General features: G+C 31.6%; 1 protein-coding gene across 4 annotated transcripts; it reads right to left on the bottom strand.

Annotated features, from left to right (window-relative positions):
- Positions 1 to 12,849: 12,849 nt before the first annotated feature.
- Positions 12,850 to 17,050, bottom strand: LOC141687207 (F-box protein At2g27310-like). Of its 4 annotated transcripts, none has more exons than XM_074492406.1 (4): positions 16,915 to 17,050; positions 16,750 to 16,805; positions 14,875 to 16,347; positions 12,850 to 14,170 (listed from the first exon to the last, which is right to left on the bottom strand). In XM_074492406.1, exon 4 carries the CDS (start codon positions 14,131 to 14,133, stop codon positions 13,033 to 13,035), a length of 1,101 nt encoding a protein of 366 aa, XP_074348507.1. In that variant the 5' UTR covers positions 14,134 to 14,170; positions 14,875 to 16,347; positions 16,750 to 16,805; positions 16,915 to 17,050; the 3' UTR covers positions 12,850 to 13,032. The 4 variants fall into 4 exon arrangements, with proteins under 4 accessions (XP_074348507.1, XP_074348508.1, XP_074348505.1 ...); XM_074492407.1 differs by having other exon boundaries at positions 16,750 to 16,812; positions 16,915 to 17,047; XM_074492404.1 differs by lacking the exon at positions 14,875 to 16,347 and having other exon boundaries at positions 12,851 to 14,170.
- Positions 17,051 to 17,592: the final 542 nt, after the last annotated feature.

Consider the following 17,592-nt stretch of genomic DNA (forward strand, 5'->3'; position numbering starts at 1 on the left):
CTATAAGAAGTATTTTCAGTGTTTCATCCTTTACACCTCTCACTAAGGTTGATTCTGTATTGAAACTTTTAAAGTATGAAGTCAGGCTTTCTTCCTCCTTCTGTTTCACATTCGCTAGTGTGGAAAACGGTGGGGTATACTTCCCTGCGGCCTGAAACTGAGTCAAGAACAAAGTTTTTATTTGTTTCCACGATGTGATAATCCCTGGGCCAAGTTTCTGAAACCATTGTTGAGCACCTTCCCTAAAGGTGGCTGCCAAAAGTCGACACCGTGCCAAGTCGGGTACTTGGTATACATCAATTTCTATGTTAAAATGTCCCAAAAACTCAACGGGTTCGGAGTTTCCATGAAAACGCGGGTCATTGGTCGTGTTCCTGTATCCAACGGGTAACTACGCCTCTCTTACAACAGCAGAGAAAGGGGATGGAACTTGCGCGGTTGCCGTAACCCTTCCTCCCTCCAGATTATTGAGCAACCTCTTTAGATCATTCACATTAAATGTTCCAACACTAGGAATGGTTTGAACATTGAGTTATTGGGGTGGCTCCATAACCAGTTTTTGTTCCCCTTGGTTACCCCCGGATGTACTGGTGGATCTTGTCGCCCCTCGCCCTGAGGCAACGGCTGTGTTATATTATCATCTTGATTCTGAACATCCCCTTGTGCATGAGGTCCCTCCTGGTCGTGTCTCAGTATCCCATTATTATTCTGCAATCTTTCCTGAATTCGAACATCGTCCCTGTCATGAGGACGCGACCTTGATCCATCGCCCATAACATTATGCGAAGCTTTAGGAACAATGACATGGGCTTCTTCAGCTGAGGGCGCGCCCACTCGTCTTCCATGGTATGGCGCCCTTCCATGCCGATATCGCATCATTCCCCGTCCGTTCCTCGGATAGCCTCGGTCATTATTCCCAAACCTTCCTCGTGGAGGGGCACACTCGTATTCGCGGTGCCGCACCCTATCATCTCTTGGATACGTAGGGGGCATACGCGTTGTATCACGGGGCCTCGCTTTTCCACTGTTTCCTTCCTTCTACCATTCCAGCAGCAACATCCTCAAATCATCATCTTCCAACCTTATGCCAAGTCTCCTTTTCAGGGTTGAGAAATCTCTTCTTTCTTTCTCCTGATTCTGGATATTCTCCGCATGACGACGCTCGTCAATCGTACGCCCAGACCTATGCGTGTGTGGAATAACCTGATTATCGATACGAGGTTTATCTCTCTCGTCAGTGTCCTCATCAATAAGTTCCACGATAGGCTCAACATCATCATAATATTCTAAACATCGCGGAGTAATTCGAGGATTTCCTCTGCTAGCTTGACCGCGAACATCTCGCGCATCTCCTTCAACCATAGGAGCCTTCTCCACAACGTGGCCATGGCGGCGAAGACGGCGGACCCTCGTTGTTTTGCGACATTCCACTATGCTCAATATTGAATTAAAAGTAATTAAGGTATCTCTCATGCGATACAACTGCTCCAAGATATCAGCGTTGCTGATGAGAACTGGGGGCGTCCCCCCATATTCGGAGCTCGCGTAGGATTCGTCACGTTTCTGGGCATGTACGACTCATGTTGAGTGAAGCCCCCCTCACCATCTCCTTCAGATCTGCTATCACTCCTATCATAAGAACTTTCATCATGACTGTAAGACATCTTTTCCTCCTAAGACTATAATTTTGATTAACACTCCTCCTTCTAGCGTTAGTTTGTTGACGGTGGAATCTGGTGACAACAAAGTTTGAGGTTTCTCGTCAGAATCAAGATCTATGACGGTGGTTCTTTTCTGAAAAATCAAGCGGTGTGTGGTGGTTGTATGTTAATTGGTGGCTGAGATTGATTAGGGCAAGTGGTGGCTCCTTTTTAGCTCTCAACTTCTTACCCCTTTCAATGTGCTTATGTACCCTTTATATAGGGATCAAGCCTGACGTAGTTCTTGGGGAACAAGAAATCTAATGGGTTTAGACTTCTCATGCCTAGGCCCGGTAGAAGTCCTTCCAGAATCCATCTTCCGCTAGCTTTAGAAATGTCCAACTATGAGGCCCAACCGCGAAGGCTCAAGGCTCGTCCGTAATCGTAAGACTTCACAGATAGTGTATCTTCCTCCGCAAGGATAACACTCCGCTACAACTATCTCCCTTGATTTACGAATGCAGGTATAGTCACGGTTCACCCCAAATGTCAGACGCGTCCCTGTCCCCCGAATGGGGATAACCCACCAGATAGAAGGACATGTGATCCCAAGCTCTTGGGTGCAAAGTGTAGGATAACTCCAAAGTTCTCCAACGAGGATACCCGTTGAATACAAGAACAGTATTCCCAGAACACACACCAGAGTTAACCCTGCATCCCTAACGAGGACACCCGTTGAATACAGGAGGAGGCCGTTAGTCATCAGGCATACCCCTGGAGGCCCTCAAGCTTTTCACGGACATCCCCCTCCTTGACCATCTCAAGAAGGAAATTCTTCAGAGAGTACCTGCAACAAATACGTTAGTAAAAAAATCTTTATTCTTCTTTCCATAATTTCCTTATCCTCAAAATATCCCTGTTTTTCTTGCCCTGGGTGAGGACAAACTCAAATATCCAAAAGTATGCATCTCCCATGAACAGGACGCGTCCTCTATGTGTGGAATGCACACGACTCCCTTGCATTGCAACTTGATCATGCGGATAATCCATCTTGCCAAATTTACCCAGGCAAGGCGCGCCCTAAGCTCCAGACGCGTCTTAGTCCCCTTGGCATGGCAATCTTCGCTTCAAACAATTCAACTCACACAATCTACTATAGGTTGGACGCATCCCATATACAGAGGGCGCGTCTTCCCTTAGTACATTGCAACCCAGAACCTTATCTTCCATTCTCTTGCCCCTATTATATTCCAATTGACCCATTCCTCACCCGACATGACCCAATGCCAAATTTTGGGTATAACACGGACGCTCATCTCTGAGGCATAAGTTGTCTTTCATGTTTATAAATAAATTGTGAAAATATTGGAGGTGGCATGTAATCGAACTTGAGACCCCCGCCAACCCGAGCTCTGATACCGATGAACTAATTGCTCTAAAATCTCAAGTTGTTAGAGAAATGTCCTAATAGGATCACATATTTAACATTTACTCTTTTATGATAAATTTACAAATAGGGTGTTGATCCACAACCTCCGATGGATACGAAAATTTCACGGTCACTAATTTTAAACTGCCTCAAGGTTTTATTGAGACGTCAATCTCAATAAAATATTGAGGCAGTCTCAATGAAACATTAAGTCAGTCGACTTAATTTTTATTTGCAAAAATGCCTTTATCCTCTGATATGTATGAAAATTTTAAAAATGTGTGAAAACAATAATTTGATTAAAATACCTCTAATTTAATTAAATTACATCTCTTAACATAAACTAAATTAGTCAAACTTATTAGCACACAAATTTATTTATACTAAATACTATTTTTTTATTAAATATTGTATTCAATATGTAACTCTGATTATACAATGTAAAAAAATTAATGAAAATAATACTGTAAAACTAAACTTATAATTTCAAAAAAAAATTTAACTAATATCACAACAAAATGGACATTGCTCGTGATATGTGTCTTGTTCGAGTCATTCTTTTATTTAACTTTTTTTAAAGTATATGTAATTTTATATTTTAAATTTTATAAATTTCACTACTTAATATTTTTAATAATGTTCAAATACGTATTCAAATTCTTTATTTAAATATTAAAATATAATAATTGATGGAATAAGAAAATTACATATATATATTGTATCTACTTTAAACAATAAAATTTATACTAGAGTAGAGGTTTCGAACAAGTAACATGTCATATCGAAAAGTAAGAAAATCGCTATGCATTTTCATCGATTTATCTTCTTTAATGTGAAAGTTAACCGACTTCCAATTGATCAAATATTTTTCCGCTCCATCTATAGAAGCGGGTTTCGAACAAAACACGTGTAATATCGAAAAATATAATAATCATTATACATTATGCATACTCAATTGTCAATGTTAAAATTATTAAAAATATAATTTGTTTAATTTAAATAAAAATAAAATTAATTTTAATGTTACAATCCAACAAATTCTTATACACGTTAAGCTGATTCGTCCAAGTCGTATGTTATTCAGATTGTCATTTTACATCTATAGATTAATCATATTTGAAAACTTTAATATTTAATAATAATAAATAAATTTTAATTAAGATCAGAGGTACCAAATGTATTATAAATATATATTTTTGATTTTATTGATTAAACAAAGTTCTAAAGAGATAAATTAATAAAATTTTAAAAATAAGTATGTCTCAATATTTTATTGAGGCTGCACCAATGAAGGAAAAAATGGGATAGATAAAGTAATAAATGATGCCTCAATATTTCATTGAAAGGGCACTTTACGTAACTACCCATCCCCTAACAAAAAATCATAAATTAAAGGACGTAACTATAAGAAGAATTAAATTTGGATCTTAATGTTTTAGTGAGGGCAGCTTCAATGTTTCATTAAGTGCCCGTTTAGTAAATCTGAAAATAAGTAAATTACAACTTAAAATGAATAAGTGAATTATAAGTGATAGGTAAAAAAATACTTGATAAGTGTTTAGATAATTTTACTTATAAGTTAGAATTTTATTTTCCCTTAAATGAACTAAAATACATAATTATTTAATATAATTATCTAAATTCTTGAATTTTAAGTTACATTAACATTTGAAAATATAAATTTTAAAATTGAGGTTAATAAATCAGTGAAAAATCAAAATAAGTTAAGAAAAAGTACGTCGTTACTAACATTCAACTTATCAGCTTATAAATTACAAATTCAGTTATAAGCTGGGTCGACAAACACTCATAATCATAAATAAGTTGTTACATGCTTATAAGTCATAAGTGACTTGTAAGTGAGCTGCCAAACAAGCCCTAAGAGTGCGACTCACCCCTCGTTATTTCATTGCTGCAGGCATGCTTATTTTTTATTTATTTATCTCTTTAGAGCTTTATTTAATTAATAAAATTAAAAAATAATATTTGTAATATATTTGGTACCTCTGATCTTAATTAAAAATTATTTTTTATTATTAAAGATTTAAATTTTTAAATTTAATTAATCTATAGATGTAAAATGAAAATCATATTAATCTCCGACTTGGACAAATACGCTTAACATGTATAATTTTACATTGTAACATTAAAATAATTATACTTTTGATTATATCAAACAAACTATATTTTTAATAATAATAAACATTGATAGTTGAGTATGCATATAATGTATAATGATCATCGTATTGTTCGATGTTACATGTGTCTTTTTCGTTTTTTCTTTAAATATTAAAAATATTAAATATTAAAATTTGTAAAATTTAAAATATAAAAATTACAATTGCTTCAGAAAAAATAAATGAAAGAACGGTTCGAACAAGACAAATATTACGAGCAATATCCAATTTTTTGTGATATGATTTGAAAATATTAATTTAATTTAACGGTGTTATTCTTATTGCTTATTTTACACATTGAATACAATATTTATTACAAAAAATAGTAGTTAGTATAAATAAATTTGTGAGAAGATAAGTGATTTAACTTATTTAGTTTATGTTAAAAGAGATATTTTAACCAAATTATTGTATGTACGTACTTTTAAAGTTTCAAACATATTAGGAGGAAAGGCATTTTGACAAATAAAAATCAAGTCGACTAACTCGATGTTTTATTGAGACTGCCTCAATGTTTGATTGAGACTGCCGGCTCAATGAAATATTAAGACAATTAAAAATTGGTGATTGTGGGGAAGTGTGGATCAGCAACCTTACAAATAAAGAACATTAACTAACTGCAAATATATTATCGATAATATGTCATTATTTTCGTTTACATACTGATTTATTATAAAAAAATTATTACAAATACTAATTTTTCAAAAAAAAAATTGCCGATGTTACCATCTTATGAAAAATATTTTTAAAAATACGGTGTAATTAAAATTAATCAAATATGGAACTATTTGTATCAAAGTTTTTTTGTTAACATTCTTTCACTAGATTTGCATTTTTAAACATTCGGGGATATGGTATTAGATAGAAGGTCTTGGATGCGTCAAATTAAAGTGGTTTATTAACTTATGAGATATATTGATCTTGTATTTTGAGGTGTTAGTAGCATACAGTGTCAGTTTATTAATTCTGTTAAGGTGCTTAATTATATTATTATTATATTATGGGTTTCATACATTATTGGCACTAATCAGTTTTTTGGTAGATAGAATGTTTTGTCTTTTTTGAACGGGGAGTTATTTGATTTACAAATTAGAAATTCTGCGAGTGTTCTTCTTAAGTAAGATTGGGTTGAAGATATCAAAAGTATTTTTATGTGAGATAAAAGTAACTACAAACAATCACTATTCAGTGTTGCATATTATATCTTTTTATAATTATATTCTATATTTACACATGTTCACACATAAGTCGGGGTCTTTCGGGAAACAGTCTTTTCGTTCTTTTAAATGAGGGGAAGGCTACGTACACCATACCCTCCCCACACCCTGCTTTTGGGGATATAACGGGTACATTTGGTTTGGTTTAGTTTTTGAGTTGTTTGTATCCAGTTGCATGAAGTTACGGAAAAATCGTATTTTTTAAAATAAAAAAATTGTAAAATAATTTGCAAATAAAAATTTAAAAAATGTATTTTTAAAGAAAAAAATTAAGAAGGGCTAATATTTTTGCAAACGAAACTCTGCACTATGGTATTTTTCAAAAAAACAAACTTACTATGATAGTTTAGTTATAAGGAATGTTGGGGTAATAAGGAAAAATTGAAGAGTGATCAAAAGATCCAAATTTGGAGCAGATTATCCCAAATTTCATTTCAACAGTAATCCAAATTTGGATCAGTGAACATGAACAGTGGATCACTACTGTTCACTGATCCAAATTTGGATCACTTGATTTAATATAAAATAATGGTTTTGTTATTTGTAATTTATGAGATTTTAAATTTATTTTTGATTATTTAATTATAAGATTAATAACAGAATATAATTAATAGTAAACAAAAAATATTTTTAAAATAAAATTTAAGACATTGAGAAAACATAATTTCATTAAAATTTAAAAATAAAAAATTAAAGAGGCACATATTACACTTAGAGATGCATTAATTGAGCATTTGTGAGAATAATATACTAATTTCGAAAATTAGTGTGTATCAATGATATTTTGTATATTAATTATTGCAATAAATGTGTTTTTCGTAAATTAAGTGCATAATTTTAATGTATATTAATTTTTTTGATTTAATTAATTTATGAAATGTTATATAAATTGTTAATAATGATTAAATGATAAATTTAAGATAAAATTGTTTAATATGATATTTATATATTATTATTATATGTAAAAAGTAATTTGGATCAGAAATTTGGATTACACTGTTGGTGGAGTTGGTCAAAATTTGAATGTATTTAGATCAGTTGGTGATCCAAATTTGAATTTTTAAATCACAGCGGTTAGAGATGGCCTAAATGCATCTTACTTTCCTACTGTAATATAGTTAGAATTGTAAATTTTGAATTACATATACTTGTATAAAATCAATAACAACGTCTATCGAGGAATGCCAACTAAATATTTAGAAAAATTCGTTGGCCCCTTTAATAAAATAAAGGGAAAATATATTTAACCGTCCATCAAGAAAATTTATTGTTTGAATCACTAAATTAAAAATTTTGTATTTTGAATCTTTTAACTTTATTTTTTATGATTCAAGTCATTTTGTTGGTGGACGCTGCTTTTTGCCGATGTGATACATCATTTTCTAAGATCTTAAACTGTTCCTAAAATCGAAGGCATGATTGAAGGTGTTAAACAGCCCAAATTACAAATTTTAATAATCAAATTCAAACCCAAATCAAATTCTTTTTATTTCTAACCTCAGATTTTTTAATTTAAAATTTTTGATGGCCAAACTTTATTGTTTACTGGGATTTTTTATTTTGGACCGAAAAATTTGAAACCGAGTTGATATTTTTATTTCATTGATGCATATGTATAGATTTGTTAATCGTCTACCTAATGGTTTTTTAATTTGATTTTTTCAAGGTGTTTCAAGCTTGCCCAGATTTTTTCCCGTTAAAAATTTCGGTGAACGGATTTTTTCTAGCAAGATTGTGACGACCGATAGAATCTTTTTAACGGAATGACTTAATTAAAAAAAAATTAAAAGTTAAATGACATGAAATACATAATTTTTAGTCCAGAGACCAAAACAAAAAAATAACAATAGTTCAGTGACGATTCAATTTATTTTTTTTTAAAATACTTCCTCCATCCCATTTTAATTTTTAGTTTTTTGAAATAATATAAGAGTAATATTTAATCTTTAATCAAAAATTGGTCAATTTGACTTCAATAAAAGGAAAAATGACAATTAAAATGGGATGGAGGGAGTAAAATAATATATCATATGTTTTTCGTCAACCCTAAAATTAATTCGATTCTTAATTTTTTATCAATCTTTTTATACAAAAGTAGACGTGTCAATTTGCTTGTGTTACATACTCTCATGTCGTGTACCTTTTCGTGTCGTGTACTCAAAAGCCAAATACAAAACCGACCAATTTAGAGTTTTTGTATATTCGTGTTCATGTACCTCCGTTTTCGTGTAAAATTAAAAATTAATATAAACATATTTATTAAATAAAAAAATGTAAATATTAAATTTTTAGGTAACAAATTTATAAAATTGTATGAAATACATCCATTTACAACATTTACCCTTACAATATTATAATACTATACAATATTTTAAAAGTATTTATTATAAATATATATCTTTATAATAAATATTAATATTTAATTATAAATATATTTATTTCGTGTATCGAGTGGTGTCGTGTATTCAAAGGATAACACAAAATCGACACCACAATATAAATAAATAAAAAACTAAATTTTCGTATACTTCGTATTCATGTACAAAAGTAAATTTTCGTGTATTTCAAAAATTGTCGGATCTGTACAAAAGTTTAACAGTACAATATAGTATTTATTTCAAAATTTGTGCATGAACCCTAACGTTTATTTTACTGAGAATTGTGTAACGTAAGGACAAGGGTGTCTAGAAAATTTATGCGTGCCGACGTGCGTTGTGTGCTCCCCCTAAGGTGTTTATTTTCCATTGATATGTGGTCTTCATAAGTTCAAAATTAGTGTCAAAAAACAATTAAGTATATTTTGTAGATAGAACTTTGACTCCGAATTTATACTCCGATTCTTTATTATCCGAATTATCGGGATTAAGGTAATTTTGGGTTACTATAGTATATTTTAAATGTTTTGTTTTTGGGACGGTTCTTTGAAAGATGTGGTTGATAGATTATTTTGTAATTTAATTTCATCGTCAAAATTAAAATAATTTAAGAGAAAAAGGTAAGTCTCATATAAACAATATCATAAGCTATAATTTATCTTGACCTATATTTATTTTACGCTATCAAACTTTATTTTATTTAAAATTATTACACTTTTTACATACTATGTACATACACACATATAAGCGTATGTATTTCAAAAAATAACATATTCATTTTTTTAAATAAAGGAAATATTATTTTGTCAAAAAATAAATAAATAAAGGGAATATTACGTACATCTTACCGTCCTCCTAAGACCCGGACCTTGCCATAAGCTAAATATATTAGATATGTTTGGTTTTGATTATTCTGAGTTATCCGAATCATTAATATCGCATGCCCTTTTTCTCATTTTATTTTTCTAGTTTTGACATGTTTCTCACAAATTAAACATATTTTAACCGTAAAATATATTTATTATAAAAATTAAAAATTAATACTGTAACAAAATATATTTAATCTACTTTAAATTTCATGATCACCTTGCTGATGGGATTAGGATAATGGACGACACTCGAGAGTTAAGTGCCTGTTCGGCACGCCCATTTGGTGGTCATAAATGGGCTAAATGGTTATCAATTTGATGAAATCGTTTGACAGCAAATGATCATATTATATATATTTTTTTGAAACAATTGATTATATTATATTATATCATATATTGGAGTAAGTGAGTTATCGTATAATTTAATTGTCACGTTAGATTTACATTGTAATTAAAAGAAGAGTTATAAGTTTACACAATAACAAACATATCTATAATTACAAAAAACTTACACGCACTCAAAATTATAGTAAAATATTATAATAATTTTAATAGTAGTTAATAATTGATAAAATTTAAATATAATAACATTTTGGCTCAATAATACAACCAACGTTTATATAAAGTAAAAATAAATTCAAACAAAAAAAATGTAAAATAAGAAATTAAATGTAAAATACTAAAATGTCGTAATAAGTTTAAATTTAAAATAAAACTAAAACGCGTTACAAATTTATATATTAAAATGTTATAATAAGTTAAAATTTAAAATAAAACTAAAACACATTACAAATTTATCATTTCATAAATACTTGAAGTAATAATATTTTTAAGTAATATTATATTAAAATTGAAAAAATTATTAATTTTTAAAACTTACATGAATTGAATGAGTTTTGTAAATATTCTTTTGCGGGTTTACCCTGAAATCAAAAATTAGTTTTATATAGTATAGTAAGTTATCGAGCGAAAAAAAACATATTATTAATTTTTAAAACCAAAACAAAATATAAAATTTTATAAGAGATGACTAGATTAATTAATGAAGATCAACATTATTTTTCGAATATTAATTGATAATTTTTTCAAATTTAAAAATATTAATTTTAATAAAAATAAACTCATACTCCAAATTTTTTAAGCATCCACTGGTATAAACTAGTATGGACAAATATGATGAATATATGATGAAAATTGCAAAGTGGTCTGGTCCTCTAATTTTTTTCTGCTAAATCAGTTATTTCTCATTTATTTATTGGCTTTGAACCCCGTGCAACTTTGCTATAGTTTTTCTTATTTTTTTGTTTTTAATAATTTGTATTTTTTAAACTTTTTCTTTTAAATTTTACATTAATATACCAAATTATAATATTAAAATTTCGACTTTTTAAGAAAAAATATAATTTTATAAGTTATCATTACCAAACGCTGTCACCAAGTTATAAGTAAATTATAATATTCATATCAATTATATGAGAATTTTAAATTTTAAATTATAAGTTAAATTTTTAAAAAATCCCCTAAGACTTGACGTGCCAATATCAATTTGCAATTTATTCTTGTAGTGCTATTATTATTCATAATAATTTGACTTGGTACAACGAACTAAAATTAATAAAGGGCCGGCATTCAAAAGAATTGGGGTGGGATTATTTTATTCGTAATTCCCCCACCGTCATGCGAAATCGACCGAACAACATAAGAAGTCAGAAGCTCATTTTCCACTTCACTAGAATGCAGAACGTGGCCGTCATGATGTCATAAACAAATTTTGTATGTCTAAACAATTTGGGAATCAAGAATGTACGCCAAATGTAACATCCCCACAAGAGTGTTTGAAGTCGATAACTAACCACCTATTTTGGACTGCATAATAATTTTAAGCATATAAATCTTTTTAACAACCGAAATAGTCTACATGCTAGATGTTGAAATAAAAGAGTGCTTGCATCCATCTTTCCAGATTAAACTATTCATCACACCTATTCTGTATTCTAGCAACTTCTAATCTACTCAAAGTTGAACAGGAAAGCAGATGGCTACAATTTTATATATAAAATCATGCACGCCTTCTTGTAATCTTAGATATTTGTAGCCAAATGTTAGAATGCAGTTTCAATCCATCCCCCCTACTACCATATCCTTCAGCAAAACTTACAATTTCTGGGAACCAGTTAAGTGTTGATGCAAATGTGGCGTGGACAGAGTATCACTAATGGTTAAAGAAACAGCAGGAGCATTTCAAAAATTGATCATGAACATGAAAAATGGAGTGATGTAGAACCTATTTCAGACACACAGATACACAGGACAGTGTTATTCAGTTAAGCAACCATAAAGTAATATTGTGAATGAACTTGATCGAACAAAAACACCAACCCTTGTAACATAGGTAAGAAGACATTCGTTTTCATGACAATAACATATGTCTCTTAGCTGTCCACACTCGAGAAGCTGAGACCATGCAGATAGACAGTTTTGGAGAATACTAACAAACCCTCTCCAGACTAGGTGCTACTCGGTGGATCTAAACAGGGTCACATGGTCATGGTACATCACAAAGTATGCTCAATCTTTTTTGTTAGCTGTAATCAATACCCTCAACTCCCCCAACCCCCAGCTTGATGAGCTTTGATAACATAACAATGGCCTTCTTATCACCAAGTTTAATTTATAATCTGTCAACATCAGTAGTCAACTAGATCTCACACTGAATGGTCTCTTAGTCATTAAGACCCCTCCATTGTCACCGTGCTATTTTGATAAATGTAACGGAATGCTTTCATCAACTCCCGCAAAACATTCTCTCGAGGGAACGCCTGAATATAATGATATCTACATAATTGATACGTTAATTGTAGCATAACAATACAGAGAACCATTAGAGGCGAACACATGCATGGTCCTGGATTCATTCAATTCAAGAACCACCAGATATTTTCTGCCATAGACAACAGCAATGCTTAGGCTATCTTTGTCATTAAACTAATGACCTATATACTTTTTTCTTCCTAATCCCTAAATGTACCTTATGAGAAGAAATCCATCCCATGGGCCATGGCAAGACTACATAGCAAGCTCCCAAGTCCCAACCATTAGGATCTTTCACCAAGAATACTATATATCATATATTATCTGAAGTTCCACAAATTAGGATTTTTATATATAGAATCCACCATTCTCCAATGAGTAACCAACTATAATCAAATTCACAGAATATAAAAGGTAGCCTCCATCAACTTCTTGTTATTTGATCAAAATTGATTTTTTACATTAGAAGTCAAAGAGTGCAGCAAACATTTTTCAGTATTAAGCTGCACCCATATCACATTATATAATAACAAAAAGTGATGAATGCAGTAATGCCACTTAGTATATACATCCTATCTAACCTGCTTTCATTTCTCATTTTCTCCTCCTTTAGTTCACTCTGCACTTTCGAGTACAAGTGGCATGACTCTAGGGCTTCACTGTAATTCTTGCTCCTACGGCAGCTAAGAGATTCTTTAAGAACGAGTAGGCTGTTTCTTCCATTAACATGAGCACCTTCCATATCTCCCAGTTGCATGCTCAACTCCGTTAATTTCAGAGCTGTCTGAACACCGCTCACCCCATCACTATGAATCATCCTAAATTTCATTGTTAGAATGCATTCTACTGCTTGACATGGAAGAATCTCTTTGGCAGGAAGAACCGATCCGAAACGTATCAAGAAATCCTTGTCCGTTGGCCAATGCCTTTGCCCTCCAAGAGGAATCCAGCTCGATAAATTAGCAGCCTGCTTAATTTTCCTATTCACAACGATCCAACTGAGCTGGACTTCGTTGCGGAGTTCCTGCCAGAGCTTCCCATCTTTCCTTTCTCTTTCTATGGACGGAACTGGTGGCAAACCATCGGATTCAGAAAGAGTAACTTCACCTGCATGGTCCTCGTCTCTGGCTGAATGGGTCAGAAGATCAACCCGAAAAGGACAGTCAGAAAACCAACCATTATAGCCATTTGCATTTGGAATGCCCCAGAGGACTTTAGAGTAGACTGTCTTATTCTTAAATCTCACATCCACAATGGAGACAAAATCAGTTGGCGAGATATCTTCAAATTCATACATGTCATCATAGAATTCAGCCTCGGTCCATTCTTCTCGATACTCAACATAGTCATTCCATCGAAACTCAGGAACTTCTTTGTTCACAATAAGTGGGAAACAATCTGCATAGAACTTTTTGAATCCACCAATTAATGTTATTAAACTTTTGACATCTTCCTGGTTGGTTGATGGCCATGTAGAAGAACATACATCTTCCCATAATCTCTCTTCTTTTGATATAGAAGAGAATGCTGCACAAGCACAAGCAGCGCTAGCCAAGCTTGAGCCATCCAAACGCCTCAATATATCATAATTTAGATCACTGCTTAAAGAAGCCATATTTTAAACTCGCAACGTCATCAATTTCATAGAAAATCTGAAAAACAAATCACATGGAAACTATTACTTACAAGTAAAAGATATGCACATAATTCAAGAATATATATTGACAATCAAACTGAACATAAATTAATTAAGTGGAAGCAAACAAAGAAGACACTGTAGAACAAATAAATATGCAAGTTAAGCTACCTAGGAACAAGTTTATGTTTCTTATGTGAGAACTAATAAGGTATTTTTAAAATTTTAAAGAAGTTGTAATGTAACAAATTATGATAGACATTACAGAATCTCAGGTTTCCTTAAATCATATTATGCCTCTTTAATATAGTAATACTTCTGTACAAATAAAAAACTTGTATTAAGGAAAAGTATGAAATGAATGAACAGGCAAAGTCTGCACTGACAGAGTGAGAGCCAGTCCTTGAGACTAATAAAGCTGTGAAGTCTTGACACTTGCGATGAATACTATATAAAAAAATGTAAAAAAATAAATGAATTTGAAGACTGCTCTATATTTGAGACGGAAAATTTAGCCTGGTCAGGAACTCTGCGTAACCTAAATTTTATAGATAGAATTCCTGCTCCAGAAGTCCAGATAGTAAAGGCGATTCTGAAAATTATCATTCTACCATTTACAATAAATAGCCAACTTCTTTATGCCTATATTTTTATTTCTCTGCGTTTTTAAAAGTAAATATTAAGCTATAATCTTACACCGCAAGAGTGTAATAATATTACCGAATTCTTCTCTAAAATTCGGAGTAAGTCACAGTGAGGACTTTGACGTTTTTGTGTAAGATCAGAGGTGACATAGAGTAGTGATTATAGTCGCAAGGTGTCCATCACCCATCAGTGTGCAAATAAGCAACTCTGGCATTAGATACCTGATGGATCTGCAATAGAACTGACACAAACTCTGATGTCGCACTATCTGCACTTAAAACACATTTCCTATCCTAGTCCTGTCTCCTGTATCATACCACTTGTTTTCTTAAATTAACATTCTATCTTTTACATAACACAGTGGTGGGACCAAATTTTCATGTGTCAACATAATTGCACTCAGCGCTTCACTTGTGATAAATCATCAATATTAGCCTGACACCTATATTGTTGCAAGTGAATAATATCAATTACAAAAGAAATAATAATTGAAATGAAGCGAGATTTAGCTTCATTCTTTGATTGACTTACCACAAGTGGATGTATCTAAATTATATAACTGACAAGTATTTGTTTACATGAAAACTCAACGTATTAACAGGATGGACAAACCAATCATGATTAGTTTGGTGGCATGGAACAGCCTCTAATTGTTCCTGAAGTGAAAAGGATATGACGGATGAATTCTTACTTTCTTATCATAATTAGAGGAATATACATCACTCTCATGTAAATTAAAAGTAAAGCAAAAAATTGCTGCTTACTAATTGGGTAAGCAATAAATACTTATTCTTGGTACCTCATTTTATAGGAGACGAAAAGAGAAAAGTCGATAGAGGTACTGATGTTCAAAAGCCTCTTTCACTTACCTTTATTTGATTTTCCTCAGATGAATGGATTCAAACAAGTAGCAAGTGTTGAATACAAAATAGAAAAGAGTGGTAAAGAAAAGTTTAATCCTAAACTATAGGCAGTTAAAAAGGTAAAAAAATAGAAGGAATTCTGTGACAAAAAGGAGAAATATCAAGGGCATGACGACAAGATAGAATATAACAAAGTCCAGTATTCAACTTCGTGAAAAGAAGTAACAAGATCTCAAGATTTAACAATAAATGAATAGCCAATATATATAAACATCTCCGAGAAGGTTAATTTTTTTACATTACCATATACAACTAGATCAAGTAACTATATGACTAAAGGAAATTATTCTGAACCAGACCCCAGTTAAAAAATCCAGCATTTCCCTATCCCATCAAATCATACGCCACATGGTCTTCAATAATAAACAATGTTCAATTTCTTCTAAGCTGGTTTTAGAAATGTAATACAAGTGGTGAATTGCATAAGATTGAACTTCACAAAATTACGTATAGGTTAAATTGACTGCAGCTACGATGATTCCTATAAGCTATCTACAATCACCCTCTCCTTACCGCCGCCTTGCCTTGATAATAATTAAGCAACATCCTTGACATAGAGGCTGATTTATTACTTCACACGCATACAGATGTCATCAAAAGGAAAGGAATACCTTAAATACTAAAACTGAAAAAGAAAAAACCAATGAATAACCAGAAACAAAGTCATCACCATATACACTTTCCAGAAAAATCACAAAAGCCAAGTTAATGTCAGTTGCTAATATGAAGAACAATAGAAGAACAATGATAACATATTAATTCATTTAAGTATCTTGTTTAGCTAATTGATCAACAGCTTCACTAGACCATAATTGTATCATGCCAGTAAATAGACCATCAAATCTAAAATCTTTCATACATAACTGCAAACATAATGCTAAAAAGGACCACACTAGTTAAGTTCATCTAACCTTAGCAGAAATCCAACATTGAAATCTAGGAGATCAATGCAAAAAAAACCAATGAACAAACAATCTTAAAGTTGGTTTCTTGAAAATAAAATTAAGAGTTCATATAAAATTCTTACCAGAAACTTGAAGAAACTGAAAATCCACAGCTCACAAATCACAGCAAACACTTAAACTGCAATCTTAAAACACCCCAAATAAGAAAACAACAGAAATATATTAAAAAAGATGACAACTTTATGATTCAAAATCAAGAAAATCAAGATTCATTTAAACTGACTCACCTTTGATCAAAAGAGAAACAAAAAGATGTTAGTTTTCAAAGTAAACCATCAAGATTAATAAAAAGGGGTAAACAAATGGCTTTTGGGATTAAATGTGTGTTAATGTGGGGAGCAGAGTATGGTTAGTTGGTGAATGATTGTGAAATGAACAACCAATATTTGCCACGTTATATGGTATTGATATCTGATAGACATGCGTCCTTTCACCCATCTACCAATTTATTCGGAAATTTACCAAAAATATCATTTTTAATAAAATATTATGCAAAAATCCCTTTATTAAAATCCAATTAACTCTTAATCCTTTTTTTCCATAAACACCTAAATTGCAGAAGATATTTGTAAAAATACGGATCAACCTCGTAAGCAACTACATATACTATTTTAACCTCATATTCAACTCAGGTCCGTTTTTTATAAATATTTCCATAAAAAGTGGTATTTTTGATAAATTTCACTTGTCTTGGGTCTACTGACCATCTGCCTCTACGTTACTACATAATTAAATTGCTCATATTCTTGGAGTTCAAATAACAATTTTTTATTGAGAAATACACAATTTATTAAAAGCATTTTAGTTATTTCACTGAATCATTAAGACAACATTATTTGACATTATACAAAAGATGGTGAGTATTCAGTGTAGTGGATACAAACTATAAAAAATAAGAAACAATT

This window comes from Apium graveolens, chromosome 9 (genome assembly GCF_009905375.1).
Source record: "Apium graveolens cultivar Ventura chromosome 9, ASM990537v1, whole genome shotgun sequence".
NCBI lineage: Eukaryota > Viridiplantae > Streptophyta > Magnoliopsida > Apiales > Apiaceae > Apium > Apium graveolens.